This window comes from Leguminivora glycinivorella, chromosome 6 (genome assembly GCF_023078275.1).
Source record: "Leguminivora glycinivorella isolate SPB_JAAS2020 chromosome 6, LegGlyc_1.1, whole genome shotgun sequence".
Classification (NCBI taxonomy): Eukaryota; Metazoa; Arthropoda; class Insecta; order Lepidoptera; family Tortricidae; genus Leguminivora; species Leguminivora glycinivorella.
Window position 1 is genome coordinate 19352004 of NC_062976.1, and position 22802 is coordinate 19374805.

At 39.1% G+C, this 22802-nt stretch overlaps 1 protein-coding gene across 1 annotated transcript in view; it reads left to right on the top strand.

The window, feature by feature from the left end:
- The window catches only part of LOC125227386 (dynein axonemal heavy chain 7-like), a 37641-nt gene extending 15893 nt beyond the window's left edge, over window positions 1-21748 (top strand). Inside the window, exons 25-75 of the mRNA XM_048131694.1 lie at window positions 40-270; window positions 469-634; window positions 1227-1372; window positions 1750-1875; window positions 2064-2186; window positions 2465-2625; window positions 3315-3486; window positions 4705-4887; window positions 5138-5269; window positions 5347-5460; window positions 5562-5669; window positions 6988-7185; window positions 7373-7496; window positions 7617-7792; window positions 7898-8049; window positions 8139-8286; window positions 8369-8581; window positions 8876-9048; window positions 9125-9266; window positions 9367-9480; window positions 9572-9682; window positions 9762-9950; window positions 10051-10280; window positions 10360-10585; window positions 10857-11039; window positions 11841-12066; window positions 12159-12304; window positions 12521-12716; window positions 12862-12932; window positions 13058-13215; window positions 13466-13619; window positions 14161-14294; window positions 14373-14646; window positions 14901-15042; window positions 15672-15850; window positions 16169-16332; window positions 16417-16558; window positions 16853-16919; window positions 17166-17311; window positions 17398-17550; window positions 17637-17766; window positions 17857-18098; window positions 18449-18605; window positions 19069-19235; window positions 19580-19588; window positions 19710-19730; window positions 19848-20085; window positions 20170-20321; window positions 20592-20729; window positions 20880-21023; window positions 21367-21748. Coding sequence (XP_047987651.1) covers window positions 40-270; window positions 469-634; window positions 1227-1372; window positions 1750-1875; window positions 2064-2186; window positions 2465-2625; window positions 3315-3486; window positions 4705-4887; window positions 5138-5269; window positions 5347-5460; window positions 5562-5669; window positions 6988-7185; window positions 7373-7496; window positions 7617-7792; window positions 7898-8049; window positions 8139-8286; window positions 8369-8581; window positions 8876-9048; window positions 9125-9266; window positions 9367-9480; window positions 9572-9682; window positions 9762-9950; window positions 10051-10280; window positions 10360-10585; window positions 10857-11039; window positions 11841-12066; window positions 12159-12304; window positions 12521-12716; window positions 12862-12932; window positions 13058-13215; window positions 13466-13619; window positions 14161-14294; window positions 14373-14646; window positions 14901-15042; window positions 15672-15850; window positions 16169-16332; window positions 16417-16558; window positions 16853-16919; window positions 17166-17311; window positions 17398-17550; window positions 17637-17766; window positions 17857-18098; window positions 18449-18605; window positions 19069-19235; window positions 19580-19588; window positions 19710-19730; window positions 19848-20085; window positions 20170-20321; window positions 20592-20729; window positions 20880-21023; window positions 21367-21573 — 7998 coding nt within the window. The 3' untranslated portion in view covers window positions 21574-21748. The remainder of the gene's footprint in view (window positions 1-39; window positions 271-468; window positions 635-1226; window positions 1373-1749; window positions 1876-2063; window positions 2187-2464; window positions 2626-3314; window positions 3487-4704; window positions 4888-5137; window positions 5270-5346; window positions 5461-5561; window positions 5670-6987; window positions 7186-7372; window positions 7497-7616; window positions 7793-7897; window positions 8050-8138; window positions 8287-8368; window positions 8582-8875; window positions 9049-9124; window positions 9267-9366; window positions 9481-9571; window positions 9683-9761; window positions 9951-10050; window positions 10281-10359; window positions 10586-10856; window positions 11040-11840; window positions 12067-12158; window positions 12305-12520; window positions 12717-12861; window positions 12933-13057; window positions 13216-13465; window positions 13620-14160; window positions 14295-14372; window positions 14647-14900; window positions 15043-15671; window positions 15851-16168; window positions 16333-16416; window positions 16559-16852; window positions 16920-17165; window positions 17312-17397; window positions 17551-17636; window positions 17767-17856; window positions 18099-18448; window positions 18606-19068; window positions 19236-19579; window positions 19589-19709; window positions 19731-19847; window positions 20086-20169; window positions 20322-20591; window positions 20730-20879; window positions 21024-21366) is intronic.
- The last annotated feature ends 1054 nt before the right edge of the window (window positions 21749-22802 follow it).

Sequence of the window (22802 nt, forward strand, 5' to 3'; positions counted from 1 at the left end):
TAAATATTTGTTACTATAATTTAATACATATTTTTCCAGGGTTTGGCATCATGCGGTGCTTGGTCATGCTTCGACGAGTTCAATCGTATCGACCTGGAGGTGCTTTCTGTGGTAGCGCAACAAATCTTGTCCATCCAGCGTGGCATCAACTCTGGCTCGACTACGTTGTTGTTTGAGGGCACTTTATTGCACCTCGATAAAACTTGTGCTGTGTTCATCACTATGAATCCGGGTTATGCTGGGCGTTCAGAACTGCCTGACAATTTGAAGGTAATTATCATATTGTAAGGACTTCTGCTACTTGAGTATTTGTCAAATTAATGATTGATTTTTATTAAAGGTGATTTTTTAATCAGATATGTGTCAATCACTAATAGTTAAGTCGTCTTTTTATGTGTCCATTTCATTCTGCATTGTTTATCACTAGTTCTGCATGTTAAATTAAAATCCTTGTTTATGCTATTTCAGGCTCTATTCCGTTCTGTGGCCATGATGGTACCGGATTACGTTCTTATTTCTGAAATCGAGTTATATGCGTTTGGTTATTTGAATGCAAAACCACTCGCTGTTAAAATTGTGGCAACATACAAATTGTGCTCAGAACAGCTGTCTTCGCAGAGTCACTACGATTACGGTAAGTTAACACTTTCGCTACCAGGAACCCGACTGTCGGGCACACCGCTCGTAGAAGCGTAGCCGATTACATGGGTTTCCCCGTATGTAGCGAAAATGTTTTCAATTACCATTGAAATTCGATCCTAAGTGCCTTAATTGTAATCGTTGTTAGTTGACGTATGAAGTTCCTAATAGTCTAATAATGATGCACTGAGACGAATTACTTTAATAAAAGAGGTAAGATTCAAACAACATAAGTATGTCATGAAATAAAACTATGGAAACGGATTAAATCGCGTATAATGAATTTAAAATTCATCCCGACGTTTCAACACTTTACAGCATTCGTTGTCAACCGGTGACCACGGGGGTGTACGAATGCTGTAAAGTGTTCGAAACGTCGGGATGAATTTTAAATTCATTATACGCGATTTAATCCATTTCCATAGTTTTATTTCATGAGTAACTATCGCGGTAACCGAAGACAATATTATAAGTATGTCATATTATATTAAATACGGAATCCTAAAAACGATCTGTCTCTATTTGTTACTAAGATTTTAATATACTTAGATAATATTTAGTCCCCATATTATGATTAACTGTACCAGGCATGCGAGCCGTGAAGTCAGTGCTGCGTGCGGCAGGAGCGTTGAAACTGCGTTATCCCGACGAGGATGAGGACATCATCTTGTTGCGCTCAATTAAGGACGTCAACCTGCCCAAGTTTCTTGAACACGACGTTCCACTTTTTATGGTAAGCCTGAAGTGATAGTCCAATTTTACGTGCATTTGTTTATTGTCATGCGTTCCTACAATGTACAATCCGTAATAACAAGTAAATGAGGTAGGTACTGTAGTAGAGTGTGTACTCGCCTTAAGACTGATTGGTGTCACGCGGTCTTAACAAAACCTAGCTATCCATGACATCTTGCTCCGCCTTCTTTGCTCTAGACCATACGAGTAACAACTCACTCTTAACGAAATATTGAATCAAGTTAACTATGTTATTTTTCCATAATAAATACACCATTGAAGACCTCATCATTCTCATCAATTGTTTTATTCAATAAAGTATATGGCGCAGTCGGTAGGATAAAGAAGTTTATGAGTTTTATCTCCTATTTGTTACAGGGTATTATTGGTGATCTGTTCCCTGGTTTACCACTACCACAAGCTGGTTTGCCGCATCTGGTGCAGTGTTGTAAAGAAGTCTGTGTTCCGCTCAATTTGCAAGCCAACGACTTTTTCATTGAGAAGGTTTTGCTAAAACTTTATTGAAATTGTGCATTAATATCAATATTGGTATGAAATGAAACTAAAATAGATATTCAGAATTATAAACAGCAATTTGAGGGTAGTTCTCGATGTAGCTGAATGTAAAAATAATGTGGGAACAAAAATTATTGGTCGTTAGAACTAAAAACAAAGTCGCATATTTTTTACAGGTTCTTCAATTGTATGAAATGATCCTCGTAAGGCACGGCCTCATGTTGGTAGGATTCCCTTTTTCCGGAAAAACGAAATGCTATCATGCTCTTGGTGCAGCATTAGGTTGTGTGCATGACAAGGTATGCCATCCTGTCTCTGTTATTTACTTTTACTCGTTCATCTCAAACGCGAACTTAAATAACATTGAATCGCGTTTGGCTTCACTCCCGTCTAAAGTACCTATACAAATAAAATAAGAATTACGTAAATTAAATACTGGAACTGGATACCATAATTAGCGCTCTTCTTCTTACTAACATGGGCACCAGAAGGATTTATTTAATACCTACGCGACGCTGTAAGTGTCATCATGATAGCATTAACCCCGAATTGTATCTAACTTATTTTATCGTTTTAGAAATTAATGGACGAGAATCATGTAGAGTGGACGGTAATAAACCCGAAATCAATCACAATGGGCCAGTTATACGGGCAGTTCGACCCCGTGTCCCACGAATGGTCTGACGGCATCCTGGCAGTAAGCTACAGAGCATTTGCAGTTTCTCCTAACGATAACAGGTAATTTGATCGCAAAGTAGACCTGAACATCTTCCGCGAAGCTGCGTTTTCACTTAGTGTTCTGAACAGAGCGATAAAGATATGGAAGTCAAGTGCTTTTATCTGCGCACGAACGTACGAACGAATGCTCGCTCAGAACTATTCAGGTGCCGTAGCCGAATGACATTTCTGCGACGCGAAACGAAAACGAAACGCCGCGAAAGGTAGTCTGGCTCTATCGCGCCAATACGCATGAGCGATAGAGATATATATCTGCGAGCGTTTCGTTTCGTGAGCGTTTCGTGAGCGCTTGTGCCATTCGGCTACGTACCCTGAACACTAAGTGGAAATAAAGAATGATGAAGATGGATGCCGATTATTCTGTAACAGTTTACTACAGTTTTCGTTGAAATTTGTTACGAATTTGTGTGCGTGTGTCTCTCTCTTGACTCCTGAATCTGTATCAAGAGTTCATATGGGTGTGCCATAGTTATAATAAAACCTGATCTAAAATTTCAGTATGTAATTATGCACCTATGTTCAAATGCGTAAGTATTATTATAGGTAAACTATTAAAATCGAATTCCCTATAGTAAAACATATCGCGCTGCAGAAATATCTGGGACAAAAATCACTATGACTTGTTTTTGTAACCAGTGTTGTTTCCTGGTTTTAATTACTCTTTAAAAAATCTATAAAGTACATTTCAGAAAGTGGTTAGTATTCGACGGTCCGGTGGACGCCATCTGGATCGAGAACCTGAACACAGTGCTGGATGACAATAAAAAGTTGTGCCTGATGAGTGGCGAGATCATTCAGCTGGCACCCACCACTAACCTAGTATTTGAACCTATGGATCTTGAGGCTGCTTCACCTGCTACGGTATCACAGTTTTATACGCTCGAACCACAGTAAAGAGAAAGAGTACTATCGTACAGTATGGCCATTCCCGCTCCGCCGAAAGTGCCGCCCACCCGGTCTCGGTTACATCACAGTTACCGCCTGTCAAAAACGCGACCAGTCCACCTGTCATATCTCACGCATACAACACACGAGCTCACACCACTACGAGCTTAGACTGATGTGTGCGTAGGAACGCGCCTCTTTCATATATTTGATCGCCATTGTCCGAGGTGTGCTCGAACTGTCGTGCCCAATGATTGTATTGGCTAATATTAAACTCTACAATTTAGGAAGTCGATAAACGATAAAACGATATTATTTAGACCGATTCCAACCTACAATTTGTTTATTTTGAATCTTGTTATGATACGATGATCAAGACCTCGCGCTGATTGGTTCATCCGAAATCACAGACCAACCCCTATAGACATCTATTACAAGACGACTCGCGGTGGCCAGCCTTCCTAGTATTTGCACTGATATAAGCGCGGGCGCTCGCCGTGCCCGATCAGTATCGACCAAGTAACAGACCCGAAAGCAGCGCGTGTTTTTCGCACAAAAAAATTGGAAAAGGGTATTTTGATGCCTTAAAGATGTCCACCTGTAGTGTGAAATGGTGTGGAAAGGTAACAAGAAGCTCAAATTTAAAAACAGACGGCATTACATTCCACAAATAAGTAATATTTATAATTTATTCAGAGCCGGCATAGGTCAACTTACATTGGCCACTTACGCGTCAGTAGAGGGACAGTCATACTTCTGTCCCTTTTCATCTGGCGCGACTGCCCGCCGTCCTTGAAACGGCCAATCACAGCGCGCTTAACACATTCCCCGCCCGCTCCTCGCACCCCAAACACTGGTGACTCGTATCGCGAACCAAATATACAAGACTGCCACTCTATAGGAGGTTCTCTGTGTCCGAAATGCAATGGGAGATATGAGATTAGGTGTCTTACTTGTATTTGTCTGCCCTCATGAAATACACAGCATGCGAAAGTTTAGTAAAGGTCATTTCATAACAAAATCAAAATTAAAACAAATCGTTAATCCAGAATAGGTCCAGTTGAACTGTGTAAAAATGTATGCGAAATTCAATCCTATTTACACAGTTCAACTTTTTAATACCTCTACCTTTTTGAGTTAATGCACATTTAGTAAACATTTTGTCCATATAATTAGTTATTAAATATTTTACAGGTGTCGCGCTGCGGTATGATATACATGGAGCCCAAAGGTTTGGGTTGGCGATGTTTGTTAGACTCGTGGGTGAATACTCTGCCGCCGTTCTTGAATGCAGCTAGTCGTACCCTTATCAAAGCGCTTTTCCACCGCTTTATGTCGCCATTACTTTGGCTGGTTGAATTATCGGGGCAGCTTAAGGTATGGAAGTAGTTTTTCATGAAAATGAGAAGTTGAATTTCGTTCAATAAATTTTAGTTTTTCTAGTTAAATTTCAATTGCCACCATTGAAAAAGCAATCATCCAACCTTTTCGACCCGGAAGCATTCTTACAGCTTTTAAATTAAAAATAAGAAATGGCACAATAATGGCACCGACCCAGACCTTACCAAACGATTGGATTAATAATATAATTGATGTATTTTTCTTTATTTAAAGTTTTGTATTTCAGCAAATGTATGTGACATCGCGCAGTAATCTTGTTACTGGGTGTTTCAATCTATTTGACACGTTTATGGATGACTTTAATGATGAAAAATATACAGACGCCATCGCGGAACTCGACGTTAGGGCACAATTAGAGGTACGCAATGCAACCAATGCACACCTTAAATTATAGCAACTATTGTAAATCACTATTAATTAATTTACTATTTTTAGGGCGTTTTCTTTTTTTCTACCATTTGGTCCATTGGAGCAACGTTGGAAGCAGCCAGTCGCCCTAAATTTGACATCATGTTCAGAGGTTTACTCGAAAAAGAATTTCCAGAAGACGTAAACATAATTTAATTAATATTTTTTTCATACTTAGCCTTAGAACCTTTACCGAATTTTCGACTCATTAAATATTCCGTGAAAACGTCTTCGCTTTTCAGGTCCGAATATCTTTGAAATACCCAAAGGTGATAGACAAGCCAGAAAAGCCGTACATTTTCACTATTCCACAAGACGGACTTGTGTATGATTATCGGTACATCAAAGAGGTCAGTATTAGAAACAGTAATAAAAAGGTAAAAACTTTCGAAACGACCCTCGTAATATTTGACATGTATATTTACACATATTAGATACTAGCGTTTGCCCGCGGCTTTGCTCGCGTTAGAAAAAAGCCTATGTCACTCTTCATCCCTTCAACTATCACCACTGAAAAAATCGCGTCAATTCGTGTTTCCGTTTTGCCGTGAATGACGGACAAACAAACAGACACTTTCACATTTATAATTATTAATAATATGGATAATGTTAACCCAACAGATAAGTAACTACCTATGTATGTAAAAAAACGGGCAACCACGCTCTTAGGGATATATAGGAGACTAGCTGTTGCCCGTGGCTTTGCTCGCGTTAAATTTGAAAACTGCGGAGTGCTCCATACAAACTTCCAAGCCCCATTTTAGGGAAGTGGGGGGTCAGGAAGAGACAAAAAATAGCCTATGTCACTCTCCATCCCTTCAACTAACTCCACTTATAAAGTCACGTCAAGTTGTTGCTCCGTTTTGCCGTGAAAGATGGACAAACAAACAGACACACACACTTTCCCATTTATAATATTAAGTAGTATGCATTACCCATTTCTGATACAAGATTCGATTTTCTGATACAAACCGGCCAAGTGCGAGTCGGGCTCGCGCACAAAGGGTTCCGTAGCAGCAAATATAATAAACTTATTATGTCAATTTATACACCTGCCAAAATTACAGTTAAATCAACCTATCTCAAAAACTATAAGAGATACTTTGATCAAACCAAAAATCGTTGAAAGAGTTAATTAGCATGCATCACCTCTATTTTTTTTAGAATTTTATACCCCATAGTTATAAAAATAGAGGGGGGGGGACATACTTTTTACGACTTTGAGAGCTGATATCTCAAAAACCGTTCACTTTAAGAAAAATGTTTTTTAGAAAACTTTATATCATTTTAAAAGACCTTTCCATTGATACCCCACACGGGTATGTACATCGAAAAAAAAAATTTTCATCCCTCAGTTACATGTATGGGGGCCCCACCCCCAATTCTTTTTTTTACTATTTAGTGTCATAATTTTGTAGCGGTTCAGTAATAAAAAGGTAAAAACTTTCGAAACGACCCTCGTAATATTTGACATGTATATTTAGGTATTGCATTGACATTATAACCCCCTTATTCATAAACGTTTACAAAAAACGATAAAGTTCGTTTGTCCCTTTCTGACGTATTGGTGTGAGAGAAAGGGACAAACTTTATCGGTTTGATACCTTTAGTGAACGTTTATTGAATAAGGGGGTAAGCATATTGAATGTGAAATACTTGAATACGTAGGGTAAAGGCAAATGGAAGCCGTGGCAAGACGACGTGGTGTCGGCGCCGCCTATCAGCAGAGACACCCCTCCGAACCAGATCCTTGTGACCACGCTGGACAGCGTCACGTACTTGGCGCTGTTCAGGCTGCTGGTGCAGCACCAAAAGGCGGTCATGATGGTTGGTCCCACGGGGACTGGCAAGTCGTCCTACATTATTGTAAGTTTTATTAGTGTATGATTATTTTAGCATGTTTCTATGCGTGATTAATTTACTGGACAAGGGCATCGAACCTCCCAGGCTTCACGTCAATATTAGCTACTAACGAAATTGAAGTTATTATTATTTTACGACCATCTCATAACATTATACTTGATTAAACTCTGATAACTCACCAAATTTTTAGGATTTTCTAGTAAAAAGAGTAGATACAAAAATCTACAGGGCTCTCATAATGGCTTTCTCAGCTCAAACCAATTGTAATCAGACTCAAGACATTATTATGGGCAAGCTTGATAAGAGGAAAAAAGGTAATGTCAAGGTTAATTTAATATCTATATTATAAACTATTCAATTTCAATTAACGGATTGAGGGACCTTTTGACCATTACAATAAAGTTAAGCTTATAATTTTACATTTAATATTTCAGGTTATTTTGGACCACCAGTGGGATCCTATTCCGTAGTATTTGTAGACGACGTGAGCATGCCACAAGCAGAAACTTACGGCGCCCAACCTCCTATAGAGGTTTTGCGACAAGGCATAGATTTAGGGCTGTGGTATGACCGCAAAACCAACGTTGCTATGCATCTCATAGATGTCCAGGTAACATATTGCAATAGTTAATTTAAATACTAATGATTATCTACCTTCATTACGTCGAGAGCATAATAGTACTAGTTTATATAAGTTGACTGTTTTCTTTTTCAGTTTATGTGCGCGATGGGCAAGCCAACGCCTGGAGCAAAATTGATTACTCCGAGGTTCTCCCGCCATTTCAATTTCCTTTGTATCGACGAATTTGATGAGGACACTCTCAAGGTTATATTTAACAGAATAATGCTGTGGCATTTAGATACAAGGTGCTTCCGAGAAAAATATATTTTTTATTTTATTTGACGACAAGACGTAAGGAGAAAAGAGAAACATTTATGTTAATCATTACTTTCAGAGGCTTCTCCAAAGAATTTGATCCCAGTATCGAAGAGATCGTGAACGGAACATTAGAGGTCTACAAGCAATGTCGCTTGAATTTGCTACCAACACCTGCCAAGTCACATTACACGTTCAATCTGCGTGATTTTTCGAGGGTTATTCTGGTGAGAGTTGACAATTGCTTGGCTTGACGCTTGCTGTCTCTGTAAAAGTATAGGCAATCCTCTTGTCCAATAAATCTTACAGGGTGTGCTGCTATCTGTACCGGAAGTGACGCCTTCCCTCCAATCCATTAAGCGGTTGTGGGTACATGAGTGCCTCCGGGTATTTTCGGACCGCTTGGTCGAGGAAGCGGACCGGCAGTGGCTGGTCGAGTGTCTGCGGGACGCCACGCGCAAACATCTTAATGATGAATTAGATAACATGCTTTCAAGACTGCTGTCTGGACCTAACGATACGGTGAGTGAACCATAATATTGATATGTTAGTGTCCTGTAATATGATAAATACACCTAATTTGTTAAGGTCAATACGGGTATGTGTGTTGTCATAAGGGGAAGTGTGCCTGGCCTCCACGACCTTTTTATTCATTGTCACATTTGTTTTTGCAAGTATACTTGCTATTAGTGGTAAACGTATGAACTCTCAATAAACACTGATCATTGGTTTAAACGGGATAAATGTGAAGGACAGACAAACTTCTCCTTATGACACATTTACCCCTATTAACCTTATATACTTACTTATTCACAGATTACCGATTTTCATCTGCGTAACTTAATATATTGCGATTTCGCGAATCCTAAAGTGGACACACGGTTTTATATGGAGACGACAAATATGGAACACCTGAACTCGACAGTTGACGCCTTCCTAGTAGAGTTCAATAATATGTCCAAGAAACCAATGAACCTCGTGTTGTTTAGGTGCGTTTTTATCAATTTTGTAGCCTTCGATTTATCTATGATTGACAAATATTCTAATTATTATTTGTGAAAATAGATTTGCCATTGAACATGTATCCCGCATTTGTCGAGTCCTGGCGCAGCCCCGGTCGCATGCGTTATTGGTGGGACTCGGTGGCTCAGGGCGACAATCTCTCACGCGCCTGGCAGCTCATATCAACGACTATGATCTTTTCCAAGTAAGGTCATGTTTCAGTCAAAATTAATACAGAGACTTAAATATTTTATCTATCAACTCTTGGTCCACATGAAATATTTTACCTATCAACTTTATTACAGGTAGAAATGAGTCGAACTTACGGTAAAACTGAATGGCGAGAAGACTTGAAAACTTTACTTAAGAAATCAAGTACTCCCGATTTGATGATGGTGTTCTTATTTATTGAATCCCAGGCAAGTAACGAAACATGTGTTGTGTTCACTGAAATAACTTCCACATATATTACAAAAATTATACTAATTCTTTATTCGATAATAATAATAGATCAAGGAAGAAGGTTTTCTAGAAGACGTTAATAATATGCTAAACTCGGGAGAGGTGCCTAATATATTTGGTGCAGATGAAAAAGCAGAATTATGCGAAAAGATGAGAGTCGTAAGTATCTTTTGTGAATAATAATACAAATAAAGGTAGGTTTAAGATTTCTTTTGACTTGAACAATTTTATGTTGTAGATAGATAGGCAGCGAGATAAGTCGCTGCAAACGGACGGCACGCCCACAGCGTTGTACGCGTATTTTGTGTCGATCGTGCGCGATCAGCTGCACATCGTGCTAGCCATGTCTCCTGCCGGCACCTCACTACGTACACGTATCCGCAAGTTTCCTGCACTTGTCAACTGCTGCACTATTGACTGGTTCCAGGTACCATTAGAAATAATAGAAAAGAATTACAAAACATAAGCGACGTTTTGATATGTTTGTTATAGGCAAATGTTTTATTGCATTGTATACCTACATTTAGGAATGGCCTCCGGATGCGTTGCTGGCGGTGGCGACTCGGTTCTTAAAAGACATAGAATTAACAGACCTGGAGAGGGAGACTGCCATCAAACTATGCCAAGTTTTCCACACGGATACTCAAGCACTTACACGCGCATTCCTGCTTCGGCTCAAGCGGTATAACTACGTCACGCCTACTGCCTACCTTGAGCTTATCAACATGTTCAAAGCACTGCTGACTAAGAAACGGACGTAAGCACAACGAATAAATACGTGGTTCTTGCTAACTGTAACTCTTGCCCTGGCCTTAACGACATTTTATCATCAACAGAGAGCTGCTTACGGGTGAGAAGCGATATCTAACCGGACTAGACCAGCTTGCCGTCGCCGCAACACAAGTAGCAGTGCTCCAGGAGGCTTTGGTAGTGCTCCAGCCGAAACTGGCTGCTGGCGCTGCAGCTGTTGCAGAAACCACAGCCAAAGTGGAGAAGGAGAAAGAAGGAGTTGCATTGGTTGAGGCTGATGTATTAGTCGACCAGGCAGCGGCTGAAGAGCAGGTCGGTACATAATTTCATCAAATAAATTCTTTGAGTGGCAGGATCTGTGACCTGTAGTAATTGGAATTGGAATTAATATCTGATGATATTGTGTGGCAATGAAAAAGTTGACTAGTAGAGAATGCCTCATGGCATTAAGTTCGCTTTTTGCACATTAAGTTTATCTTTTGTGCATTAAAGCTTAAATAAATAATTAATTTCACAGTTCACACAGGGTGAGGTGTATTAATTTCCACCTTACTTCGAATATAACAAACATTTTTTTTACTAGGCGGCTGAAGCTCAAGGTATAAAAGATGAGTGCGACGCGGATCTCGCCGAAGCTATGCCAATTCTCAATTCTGCTCTAGCTGCTTTGGATACTTTAACTCCTCAGGATATCACTTTCATCAAGACAATGAAGAGCCCGCCAAGAGGCATTAAACTTGTTATGGAAGCTATTTGTATTTTGAAGGTAACACCATGTTTTTCGGGGAGTATTCGGTGAAGTCGGCGCGCGTCTCATAATTATGTCATGGGATACGTATTAAAAACATATAAAATAGGGGAAATCTTTATCACTTGATTTGTGAAAAATTTGGTTAGTAACAACATGACTACGACTTGTGAACTGCCTACGCGTATAACTTGCATGTCAAACAACACTTATGTGACGTGGTCTTGTCAACTCACTGAGAAGTGGATATATCTAAAATCGATATGTTCATGATTTGCAATACTAAGTGTATTCTATGTATGTGCATTTTGTGCATGGCTGAACAGCCTTTTCAAACTATATCTACTTTTGCGTTATTGCATGAACCGTCCATGGACGTTGGACGCGCATGCCTGTTAAAAAGTTAATAAAACCCTGAAAACTTGAGTATTTTCTTGAATTGACTAAAGAAAACGTTGTGTTTTGCCTAATTATTTACAAAATCCGTTTTAATTATCTATTTCAACGCTACTTGCCTATAGGACGACCCGGTAAGTGGTTTTTTTTGTCAACAGCTCGCAGTGCAGCAAGCGTTTTAAAAATATTGCATGGTTTTAGAATTTCCCACTGCTTTGTCTTAAATATAGAATGTCACATAATCAGTATAATCACTCTTAAAATTGATTAGCATGATTCAATTAAAAATGCTACCGTATATATTAGTTAGTTACTTCAAATAAGCAAATGTAAGTTGCATATACACATTCTTAACTTACCCGCATATAGGTACATATATTCAATAACCTATAACTAAAACATTTTTTTAATACCACTCTTCAGGAAATGAAACCGGATAAGGTCCCCAACCCCTCGGGAGTAGGCACTATAGAAGATTATTGGGGCCCATCAAAGAAGCTACTGAACGACATCAAGTTTCTGGAAGGATTGCAAAACTACGACAAAGACAACATCCCGCCGGCCGTGATGGCCAAACTCATGAAGACTGTCATGCAGGACGAGGGGTTCGTGCCGGAGAAGATCCGAGCTGTTTCTGTCGCTGCCGAGGGTAAACAATTGATCGAATATTGTCGTTTTGGAAATTTAAGACCTAATTCATAATCGTGAATTTTATGCATTTGTTTCGTCCTCTTTTGACAGGCATGTGCAAGTGGGTTATAGCTATGACCAAATATGACAAAGTGGCCAAGGTTGTAGCTCCAAAGAAGCAGAGGCTCGCTGCCGCACAGGCCGTCTACGACAAGGCCATGGCAGCTCTTGCCGTCAAACAGGCCCAGCTCAGAGAGGTAATTTTCATTGAAACATCGGAGTCATTTACATTTTGAATGTGAATTTGCATGTGACTTTGGTGTGCAAGTGGACATCACTTAATTCGAGTATAATAACCTACATCTTCTGTACCTGAGCCGAGTTCACCCGAAGCGATCAGATTCTCGCCTCTGTCATAAGGTAAATTCTTTTACTATTCTTTCACTCGTCACATTTCCGTGCTTATGTTTTAGATTCAACTTAAACTGAAATCATTAGAAGACGCGTTAGCCGAACAAAGTCGCCAACAAAAGAAACTTGATGACGAAGTGATGGACTGCAGTAACAAATTATACCGTGCCAAAATGCTTATCTCAGGCTTAGGTGGAGAAAAGACAAGATGGACTCAAATTGCCAAAGATCTGCGAGCAACTTACAATTCCTTAACGGGTATGAGTATTCGATAATGTGTATACATTTTATAAGCAGATGTATAACAAATGTAAAAACTACAGTGGCAGAAATTAGGTACAAATTCAAAATATTCTTTATTTAAGTAGGTTTACAATAAGCCTTTTTAAATTATTTTTTACAGGGGACATTCTTATTGCCGCGGGTATAATCGCATACCTGGGTCCATTTACAGCTAGTTTTCGCATCGATCAGGTATGTTAAAAAGTAGTTTGGTAATATTTGGCTTGGATTTTTTCGCAGTTGGAATCATATTCCAAATTATAATTGTTAAATTAACATTTTTTCTAAGCGTCTACATTAAGATGTTTAATATGCAGATTAAAAGGTGGGCGCAAGTATGTCACGACTGCGGAATTGTTTGCACTCTGAACTACAGTCTTATCAAGTCACTGGGCGAACCCGTCACCATTCAGCAGTGGAACATCGACGGTTTGCCGGCTGATGATTTCAGTGTTGAGAGCGCCATTATTATCATGTAAGCAGAAATCTTGTCTACTTACATACTATCTTATGCATTCATTTGTCTTGGGTTGTCGTTCAAGTTCTGAGTATTTTACTTTGTGATGTACTAGCTGACCTAGCCAACGAGACAATCCAATCGTAGACGCTATGTGGCGATCGAAATGCAATCGGGCTCTGTCGCGGCACTACGGAAGATACGCTTACGAAGAGTAAGCGATTGTGACGTTGGCTATGGTTTTTGTCAGCAACGTGTAATATTACAGGACGGCCCGGCGATGGCCACTCATGATCGACCCGCAGGGCCAGGCAAACCGCTGGATTAAGAACATGGAAAAGCCCAACAACTTGAGCATAGTAAGAATGACTCAGGCGGACCTTGGCAGAGTGTTGGAAAATGCGGTGCAATTTGGACAACCGGTATATTTTATTCGTTTACCAAACTTGATACGGCGCGTAACCTTTCGCTATTATTGTATACTTGCATATAAACGCATCCTCATTCTTTAAATATCTACGACTAACTTTTACCGCGGCTTCGCTAGCGTTAGAAAGAGACAAAAAGTAGCCTATGTCACTCTCCATCCCTTCAACTATCTCCACTTAAATAAATCACGCCATTCGTCGCTCCGTTTTGCCGTGAAAGACGGACAAACAAGCAGACACACACCCTTTGCCATTTATAATATTAGTATGGATTAATTGTATCTAGTAGTACGTACTTATTTAAACATTTCATTACATTCATTAAAGGGATAAGCTCGCCTTTGTACATAACCGTTGTAATTATTCTCTGTACATGTAATTTGTTCTGTACAATAAAGTGTTTACTACTACTACTACTACTAGTACATTTCTTTGGAGAGAACAGGGCTAGTCTGTTCTCCTTTTATTATGTGCAGAGAAAACCAATAAAATGTTATTATTGAATGGACCATTGAGACAACATTATTTACTACAGGTATTGCTAGAAAATGTTTTAGAGGAATTGGATCCTATGCTGGAACCTCTACTTCAACAGCAAACATTCCGTCAAGGAGGCGCCCTTTGTATAAAAATAGGGGACACCATTGTTGAATACAGCAAGGATTTCAAGTAAGATTTTTACCTACTTTAATAATGATGTCTCGAATTAGTACCCAACAAAAAGTCTACTGATTATTTATTTTTCAGACTTTATATTAGTACAAAGTTAGCCAATCCTCACTATTTACCAGAAGTGGGTGTACGTGTGACCTTGGTAAACTTCATGTTAGCTAAAGACGGCCTAGAAGCTCAACTGCTCGCTCGTGTAGTGGCGAGAGAAAGACCAGACCTCCAGCAAGCCAAATCGGATCTGACCACGCAAGGTGCAGAGCACAGAAGGCTTTTGCAGGACATTGAAAAGAAAATATTAAACGTGTTAGCGACATCAGAACACCTACTCGAAGATGAAGAAGCTGTTCAGGCAAGTTAAAACCAAAGTTACTGAAAACTACGACGCATTACTACATAACAAAATACTATACTTGGACTACGAACTACTAATATTTCTTAGACTTGAAGTAGTAGTATATTTTTTTCATATTGTCAAAATGTATAGAGTTCATTGTGTAAATTATGGGACTGCATCCATTGATGAAATCAAAATGTATTCAAAGATAACAAACCAAAGTCACAACGAGCTCGTTCGTTGTATATTGATTTAATTTCCGTTTGTAGATCTTGAACTCTGCGAAAGATACGGCAAATGAAATAAAAGAGAAACAAGTGGTGGCCGTGGAGACTGAAAAAGCTATTGATATAGCGAGGAACGACTACGTGCCCATCGCCGTGCACTCAACGAACTTGTTTTTCCTCATTGGTAAACTTAATTTTGTTTTCTTTCTTTTACCATTACTTAGTACCTACCTACTACGTAGTGATATAAAATACGATATTCATATTTGCAGAAGGAATAAAATGTATTTCAGCTCAACTGATATATGCTACCCTCGAGCATATGAAAATTCAAAGATAAATTAAGTTTTCGCAACACCAACTGCTAAAGTCTTTCTTTGCTATTCGAAAACAGATAGCAAAATTGCATTTTATCCACAAGAGTGCAAAGTAATTTCATACAAATTTTAACTTGATGTCTTAAGCTGGCTGGTAGAATTTACCTGTAAATGGTGATTGAATCATAAATACCTGTTGAATAAATTTATGGATTTGATTTATTTTGATGTTTTATAGTCAGTATTTTATTTATGTGTTGGTGTGGTGAACAATTTTGTATATCACTGGGTGGCAAAGTTTGTTTAACCTTAGTGCCTTAAAACCCTCCCAACGCTCAAGACTCCACGATTTAAACCACGCTCGCGGTTCAATATTGGAATCTTTCGCTTGCTCGGGTATCAATTTTGACACATGCGGTTAAACAACAACTTTGCCCCCTTGTAAAACAAATAACTGCTGTAAATGAAATACTACTAATAAATGTATTATTTACAGCATCATTAGCGAACATCGACCCCATGTATCAGTACTCGTTGGGATGGTTCGAAGGCCTGTTCACCGGCGCCATCGACAATACTGAAAAAGTTGACGAGATTGAAGAGCGTCTGGCGATTCTACGCGCTTACTTCACGTATTCACTCTATGCTAATATTTGCAGGAGTTTATTCGAAAAGGTTAATCTAGGTCTTATTACACCTATATTTTTATTTTTTAAACTCATCTAGAGTATTCATCTTTTAATCTGATCGTTACTTTTTTTTTAATTGAATTTTTAATTATCTGTTCAGCTCTACTTGACTTTTAGCTCTACACTCAATAAAGTAATTGCTAACTACCATCATAAACCATAACACTATTTATTTGTGTACGTTTAAATATGATTATGTACTCAAACTACCTAATTACGGCCCTTGTTCAGTTTAGTAACTGCTTTTACAGATATAGGTTAAAAAGGCCAACTTAGCTGTACCCGGATTTTTTTCGTATTTTAGGATAAGATGGTGTTTTCCCTACTGTTAACGATAACTATAATGGTGGCGGAGGGCCACATTGCTCAACATCATGTGCTGTTCCTAATGGGTGGAGGCCAGCCGAAGCACCTGCCTCCAAACCCCGTTTCGTTTCTCAGTCCATCAGCTTGGGCTGACTTTAATGCGTATGTATACAAATGCTTTTCTAAGTTTTTCTATTAATGGCAATAAACCATAATCGACCAATTAATATTTGACACTTTTCAAAGGTTGAACGAGATTGACGTGTTTCATGGGATATTAGACCATTTTATGGCCCATATCAGTGCATGGGAAGAATATTGCGACACGCCGGACCCTCATAACCAGCCGCTTCCTCAACCTTGGGAGACGAAATTAAAGCCATTTGAGGTATAGCTTCATCACCTTTTTGATAAATTTATTTACAATTAATCGTTTGTTTTTTTTTATTTTTTTTTATATAAAATTGCGTTATTTAATGATATATTAAGATGAATTTATTTGAATCACAAATTACGTTGTGACTCAAAAATAATAATCCGAATTCGTAGTTATTCTGGTCATTAAAAGAGTTTCGTTGAAAAAATTGAGAGAGGCTTTTTTGTTAATGATGTTGCATAACTGTAACATTGTAGTGGCTTGTTGGTTATCCGTAAACAAAACTTGATCTCTTGTTGTTTTCAGAAATTGTCGGTCTTACGTTGCTTGCGTTTAGATATGATGGTGCATGCGGTTCAGAGATTTGTAGAAGGTAATGCAAACAAAAGTATATCGATTATGGTTATTTTTCACCACAACAGCTGGTAAAAGCTCTCTTGTGGGACTTAATAAAAAGTTGCATTTGGTACATGTGTACAGAGTGATTTCACAAAAATGTTAACTTGTCATATTATTATTTAAGATTATCTGTATATATAGATAGATAAATCTATCTAGATATCATTGAAGATTAATAATAATATCAATGTACAAAGATTATTTTGAGGTTATTTTTCAGGTGAGATGGGTCGTCAGTTTGTTGAGCCGCCTCTCTTTGATTTAGGATCTTCATACGCGGAGTCTCACTGTTGCATCCCTCTGTTGTTTGTTCTTACTCCGGGGTCAGATCCTATGGGAACGCTTCTTAAATTTGCTGATGATCAGGTGAAGAAAGATACTTTTATACATTCATGTAGAAATTATATGGTGGATACGAGTAAAACAAATTAACAATGGTTATTTTTATATAGGGCTTTGGGTCGTCGCGCCTTTTCTCCTTGTCTCTTGGACAGGGACAAGGCCCTATCGCTGTGAAGCTTATCGATGAAGGAGTAAGAATAGGTACTTGGGTAGTGCTACAAAACTGTCATCTCGCCAAGAGTTGGATGCCGATGCTGGAAAAGGTAGGTATATCTCGTGTGTTTCATACTAGTAAGTAGGGAATATTCTTTTGACAATTCCTCTTCAAATTTGTGTTTATGGTTTACAGATATGTGAAGGTTTGACACCAGACAATGTGAACCCCGACTTTAGACTTTGGCTCACGTCGTACCCCGCCGACCACTTCCCTGTCTATGTACTGCAAAACGGTGTCAAGATGACTAACGAACCTCCGCAAGGTAATTTTTTGTAACATTGCAGGACTTGCTTTATCTGTCTACTTGTTTTTAGGGTCCTAAATAATTAATGGTCGTTAACCGGTTTTTTAGGCTTGAGAGCTAATATTGCTCGTTCATACCAAAGCGACCCGATCAACGACCCAGAGTGGTTCGAAAGTAACAAGCAGCCAGAGAACTTCAAAAAGCTGCTGTTCGCGCTGTGCTTCTTCCACGCCGTGGTGCAGGAGCGGCGGCAGTTCGGCCCGCTTGGCTGGAACATCCGCTACGAGTTCAACGAGACCGATCTACGTATCAGTATTACTCAGCTGGCGATGTTCCTCAATGAATATGACGTTAGTGACCCAAGTCAACAGACTTTTCTTCTGGACTTAACATTTTTTAAACTAATAAAGTTTTATAATGTAGCTTAGATGTGTACAGTAGGGCACTGTACACATCTAAGCATGACACGAATTCAGTTACATGACATTGGTGTCATGAAGGTACAGTCAACCAAACCCTAGGCCACTGTAGAACTATGTCATAGTGACGTTATAAATCAGATTGTAAGAAATCTTTTACTGCATGTCATTTTGACATGGTTGTAACGTGGCCTAGGTTTCCAATTGGTTGACTGTACCATGTTTAGTACCTTCTGGTGCATGCTGATAGGTATATCGTAATAATATAAATATTGTGACAGGATGTACAATTTGTGGCGCTGCGATATTTGACTGGCGAGTGTAACTATGGCGGCCGTGTTACTGACGACTGGGACCGTCGCTGCCTGAACACTATACTATACAAGTTCTACAACCTCAGGACTATCCGTGAAGACAAATACAAACTTGAATCTACCGGTAAGTAGTGAGTTTAGATATACTTTCAGGTAAAAATTCTATACTTGTATAAATAAGGTTAAGTATATTATTTATGTATTTAGTTTAATGGAGATCATGTCACAAGACATCTTCGTGCCTTGTAAGACGATGTTAGCAACTAAGGACGACTGATGGTGGTATGCATGCATGTTAAGAGTGGGGTCGTATCAAAATAAGATGACGATATTTTCAAATTGGTCAAAGGAATCGGTCTTTAAACATATTATGTCCCCCCCCGCCCACATCTAGCGTCTTGCGAGCGTAGCGTTGGGCCAACTGCATGGCAAAGCCTGACGCGTCGTCGACGCGGCATCTTTTTCCATACAGTTGTCCCGACGCTACGCTCGCGAGACGCTAGATGGGGGGGGAGGGGCATTTGATCCTGCCATCAGGACCCTTTAGCCGTGGACGGTCACATAAGTAAATCCTTTGTACTATACAGGCACGTACTATATCCCGGAGCTGAAGGAGCACGCGGACTTCATCGCGTTCGCGCGCTCGCTGCCTGTGGCCACGCCGCCCGGCGTCTTCGGCTTCCATGCTAACGCCGACATCACCAAGCACTTCCGAGAGGCCAACGAATTGCTCGACACCGCCATACTGACTCAGGTAACCTATACTGTACCTTACTGTCGTTTAATGTTCGATGTGTATGTACAATGTGGCCTAGTGCCTCAACTTAAATAGATACGTTGACAAGTATATACCTAATAATATTTACTTACAGTAGTCACTTGATGCTTAGTTGATTCAAAATAGAACAGACTGGTTACACAAATAGAACAGATTAGTGACAAAACAGAATAGTTATTATTAATAGTAATTTTAATTTGTTTAGGTAACTATTAGTAGCAATAAGTACTCACATATTGCATTTAGTGTGTAAAACATAGATTGTAGAAATCAATATTTTTTTATGTTTCATCCATTCATTTTCCGGCTGGCGACACAAGGATCGTTTGGTAAGTGACATTTATAATTTTATAAAGTACTTACTTATTTATTCGATATTTACTAATACAATTTGAAATTCACATAGTACTATTTTAATAAACACATTTACTATTATTCACACGCAACAAGGATCTTCACAAGAAATATTTGGTAAGCAATAAACTTATGTATAAAACGTATTTTGTTCCTTAATAAAAAAATCTGAACCATTAGTAAACAGAAATTTAACAAAAAAAGTGTTGTGTAATGTTTTTTATATGCGTATAGGACACAATGGCCGGAGGTGGTGGAGGCGCCACGCCTGAGGAGCAAGCTATGGCGATAGCAGAAGACGTGCTGGCGCGGCTACCCGCTAAGATTCTCTCGGGGCCGTCGCACGAAGGCGACCTCAAGCCGGCTGAAATGTCGCCCATGTCTATCGTGGTCATCCAGGAGGCGGCGCGCTTCGAGCGTCTCGTTACTGTTGTCCGGACTAGCTCACGAGCTGTTATTGGCGCTGTACAAGGTACTTACAGCCACTGCCAACGCTTGAACAACTTAAGACCTTTAATAATAATCTAAGGAATACTGATGATGATTGTTAACACAGGTGTGAGTGTGCTCACGGATGTAACAGAGGAGGTGCTGACGAGCATGGTCCGCGGACGCATACCGGCATTATGGGCCGGCAAAAGCTACCCGTCGCTCAAGCCGTTCGCGGCTTACGTCGATGATCTTCTGGCTCGATTGGCGTTTTTACAGGTATTTTTTATCAAAATAAATAATAAACCATGCGTGAGTTAATTATGTCATTGTTGGAATGTACACGAAGATGCATTACACAGTAAATACACACACACACACACTCAAATCTTAGAATCATCCATATCGAGCCGACTTTGTGAAGAATGGGGAGACAAGCTTTGCCTTTATGATGCGAGTAAAATTTGTCTAGGTACATTTTGAAGGTTCTTCTGGTACCCAGTAAGTGATATATCTGATTGGGTTTAATTACATTTTATGTATGTACAGCACTGGCACGCTAACGGGCCGCCGGTGGTGTTCTGGCTGTCGGGCTTCTACTTCCCACAAGCTTTCCTCACCGCTGCGCAGCAGAGCTACGCCCGCAAGTACAAGATACCCATCGATCAGCTCGCCTTCCATTATGAGGTATTCAAGTTGCATTTTTGTGTGTATATATTACCCGGCACATCGTTGATAGAGAGTTTTGTTATATACGAGATCATTTTCCTGATAGGACTTTAGTATATCTTCCCGTGCTACCTTACAGCGTTACATTATTCCTCGTGACTTAAACAGGTGCAGCGTGTATTTGAACTCGAAGAGCGGCCTGAAGAAGGCGTGTACATCAAAGGGTTGTTCATGGAGGGTGCGCGTTGGAACATGGAGGACTACTACGTCGATGAATCTTTCCCGAAGGTTCTCTACGACACGTTCCCGCCGGTAATAATTAATAGCACAACTTACTCCTTTTAGCAATCTCGGCATCATGGGTCTCAATAATAATGTCAGTGTATATTTGAGGCTCATATAATATGTTTTTTGTCGCCACAATATTAATACACAGCCAAATTATATTAATGTATGCCCGACTTAACTTCCCGTTTAATATTTTAGTTGCCTGGTTAATTATATGCCTTTTTTAAATTTCCGATTGACTTATTGCCCGATTGGTACATAGTTCCTCGAAAGTATTGCTCTTTTACTGAACATTGACGATCACTGTCATTGCTAGACACTGAGGTTCAGCGTGCCTCGTCGACATTATATTCTATTCGTCCTTCAGGTATGGCTCATTCCTATGAAGAGCTGCGACATTCCCCAAGAAGAGTTCTACAACTGTCCGCTGTATAAGACGGGCGAGCGGCGCGGCGTGCTGTCCACTACGGGCCACTCCACCAACTACATCCTGTTCATGCGGCTGCCCACTAGCATGCCCCCTGACCACTGGATCTTGCGCGGTGTGGCGCTGCTCACACAACTGCCGTTTTAGAGTATCGCGGCTTAGCTTCCATGCTTTTTATGTTATGTATTTAATGTTTAGGTATTCAGCTATCGTATTCAAATACTTATACAACGTGTTTCCGGTATCACTCAAAACCTCAGACACCCCAACAGATTTTTATTTTTTTAAACTCATCAAGAGTATTCATCTTTTAATCTGATGGTTACTTTTTTTAAATTGAATTTTTAGATTTCTGTACAGCTCTACTTGACTTTTAGCTCTACACTCAATAAAATAATTGCTAAGTACCATCATAAACCATAAAACTATTTATTTCTGTACGTTACTGCAACGACATAAGGTTTACCAATAGACAGCTAAGATGTCATTGTAAAACACTTTAAAGCTTTGTCACAGTAAACTTCAATTTGGATAGGTAATCGCAGTAAGCAAATTTAAACCCAATATTTAGAATGACAAGGTTGTAATTAGATACGAGTTCAATTTGTTATGACTTATGATAAACATTAAGATTAAACTAACAAACAACGTCAAACTCGTAGCGGAACAAAATAATCGCCCAAGTAACCAGCCAGTATTAATACCCCTAAATACTGAAAAAGGTAAACAACCTCTTAGCAATGCGATATATACACAATGTTGTATTACGAATACAATAGAATAGGCACGTAAAAAATAACTAATCATACTAATTTAAATAAAAATATTACCCCCATCAAGATATAGCTCAATCGATTCTACTCTCGATTCTGAACAAACGGTTTTCAGGTTTTTAGTGTTAAGTGAAACACGGTGTATTTACCCTAGTCAGGTTTTTAATTAAATACCGCATCATTATAAAAATAATACAGCATAATCTTATATCATTGAAGTATTCTTAGATTATTTTTATAGCTCTTTTAATGTCATCTTACGGATTAAGCATGGAATTATGAAATAAACAGTATTTTTGTATTCAAATACCAAGACAGGTTTACTTCTACCAGAGATCCCTAGAAGACTTTTTGAGAGAGAAACTGAGAATTTATGTCATTCCTAATGAATATCATTATTCCATCATATTTGTTAAGTCTTTTGGTCATCGATCGTGATCATGTATTATTTGTGCAATATTTGTGTTATTAACTACTTCGTTACTACTGCTATAATTATGTTGTTATTTATTTAAATATTAAATTAATTTTAAATGTAACGTGGTATTTTATTTCAAAAAACAGAAGTAACCTTTATAATTACGTTGTAGGTTCCCTGTACCG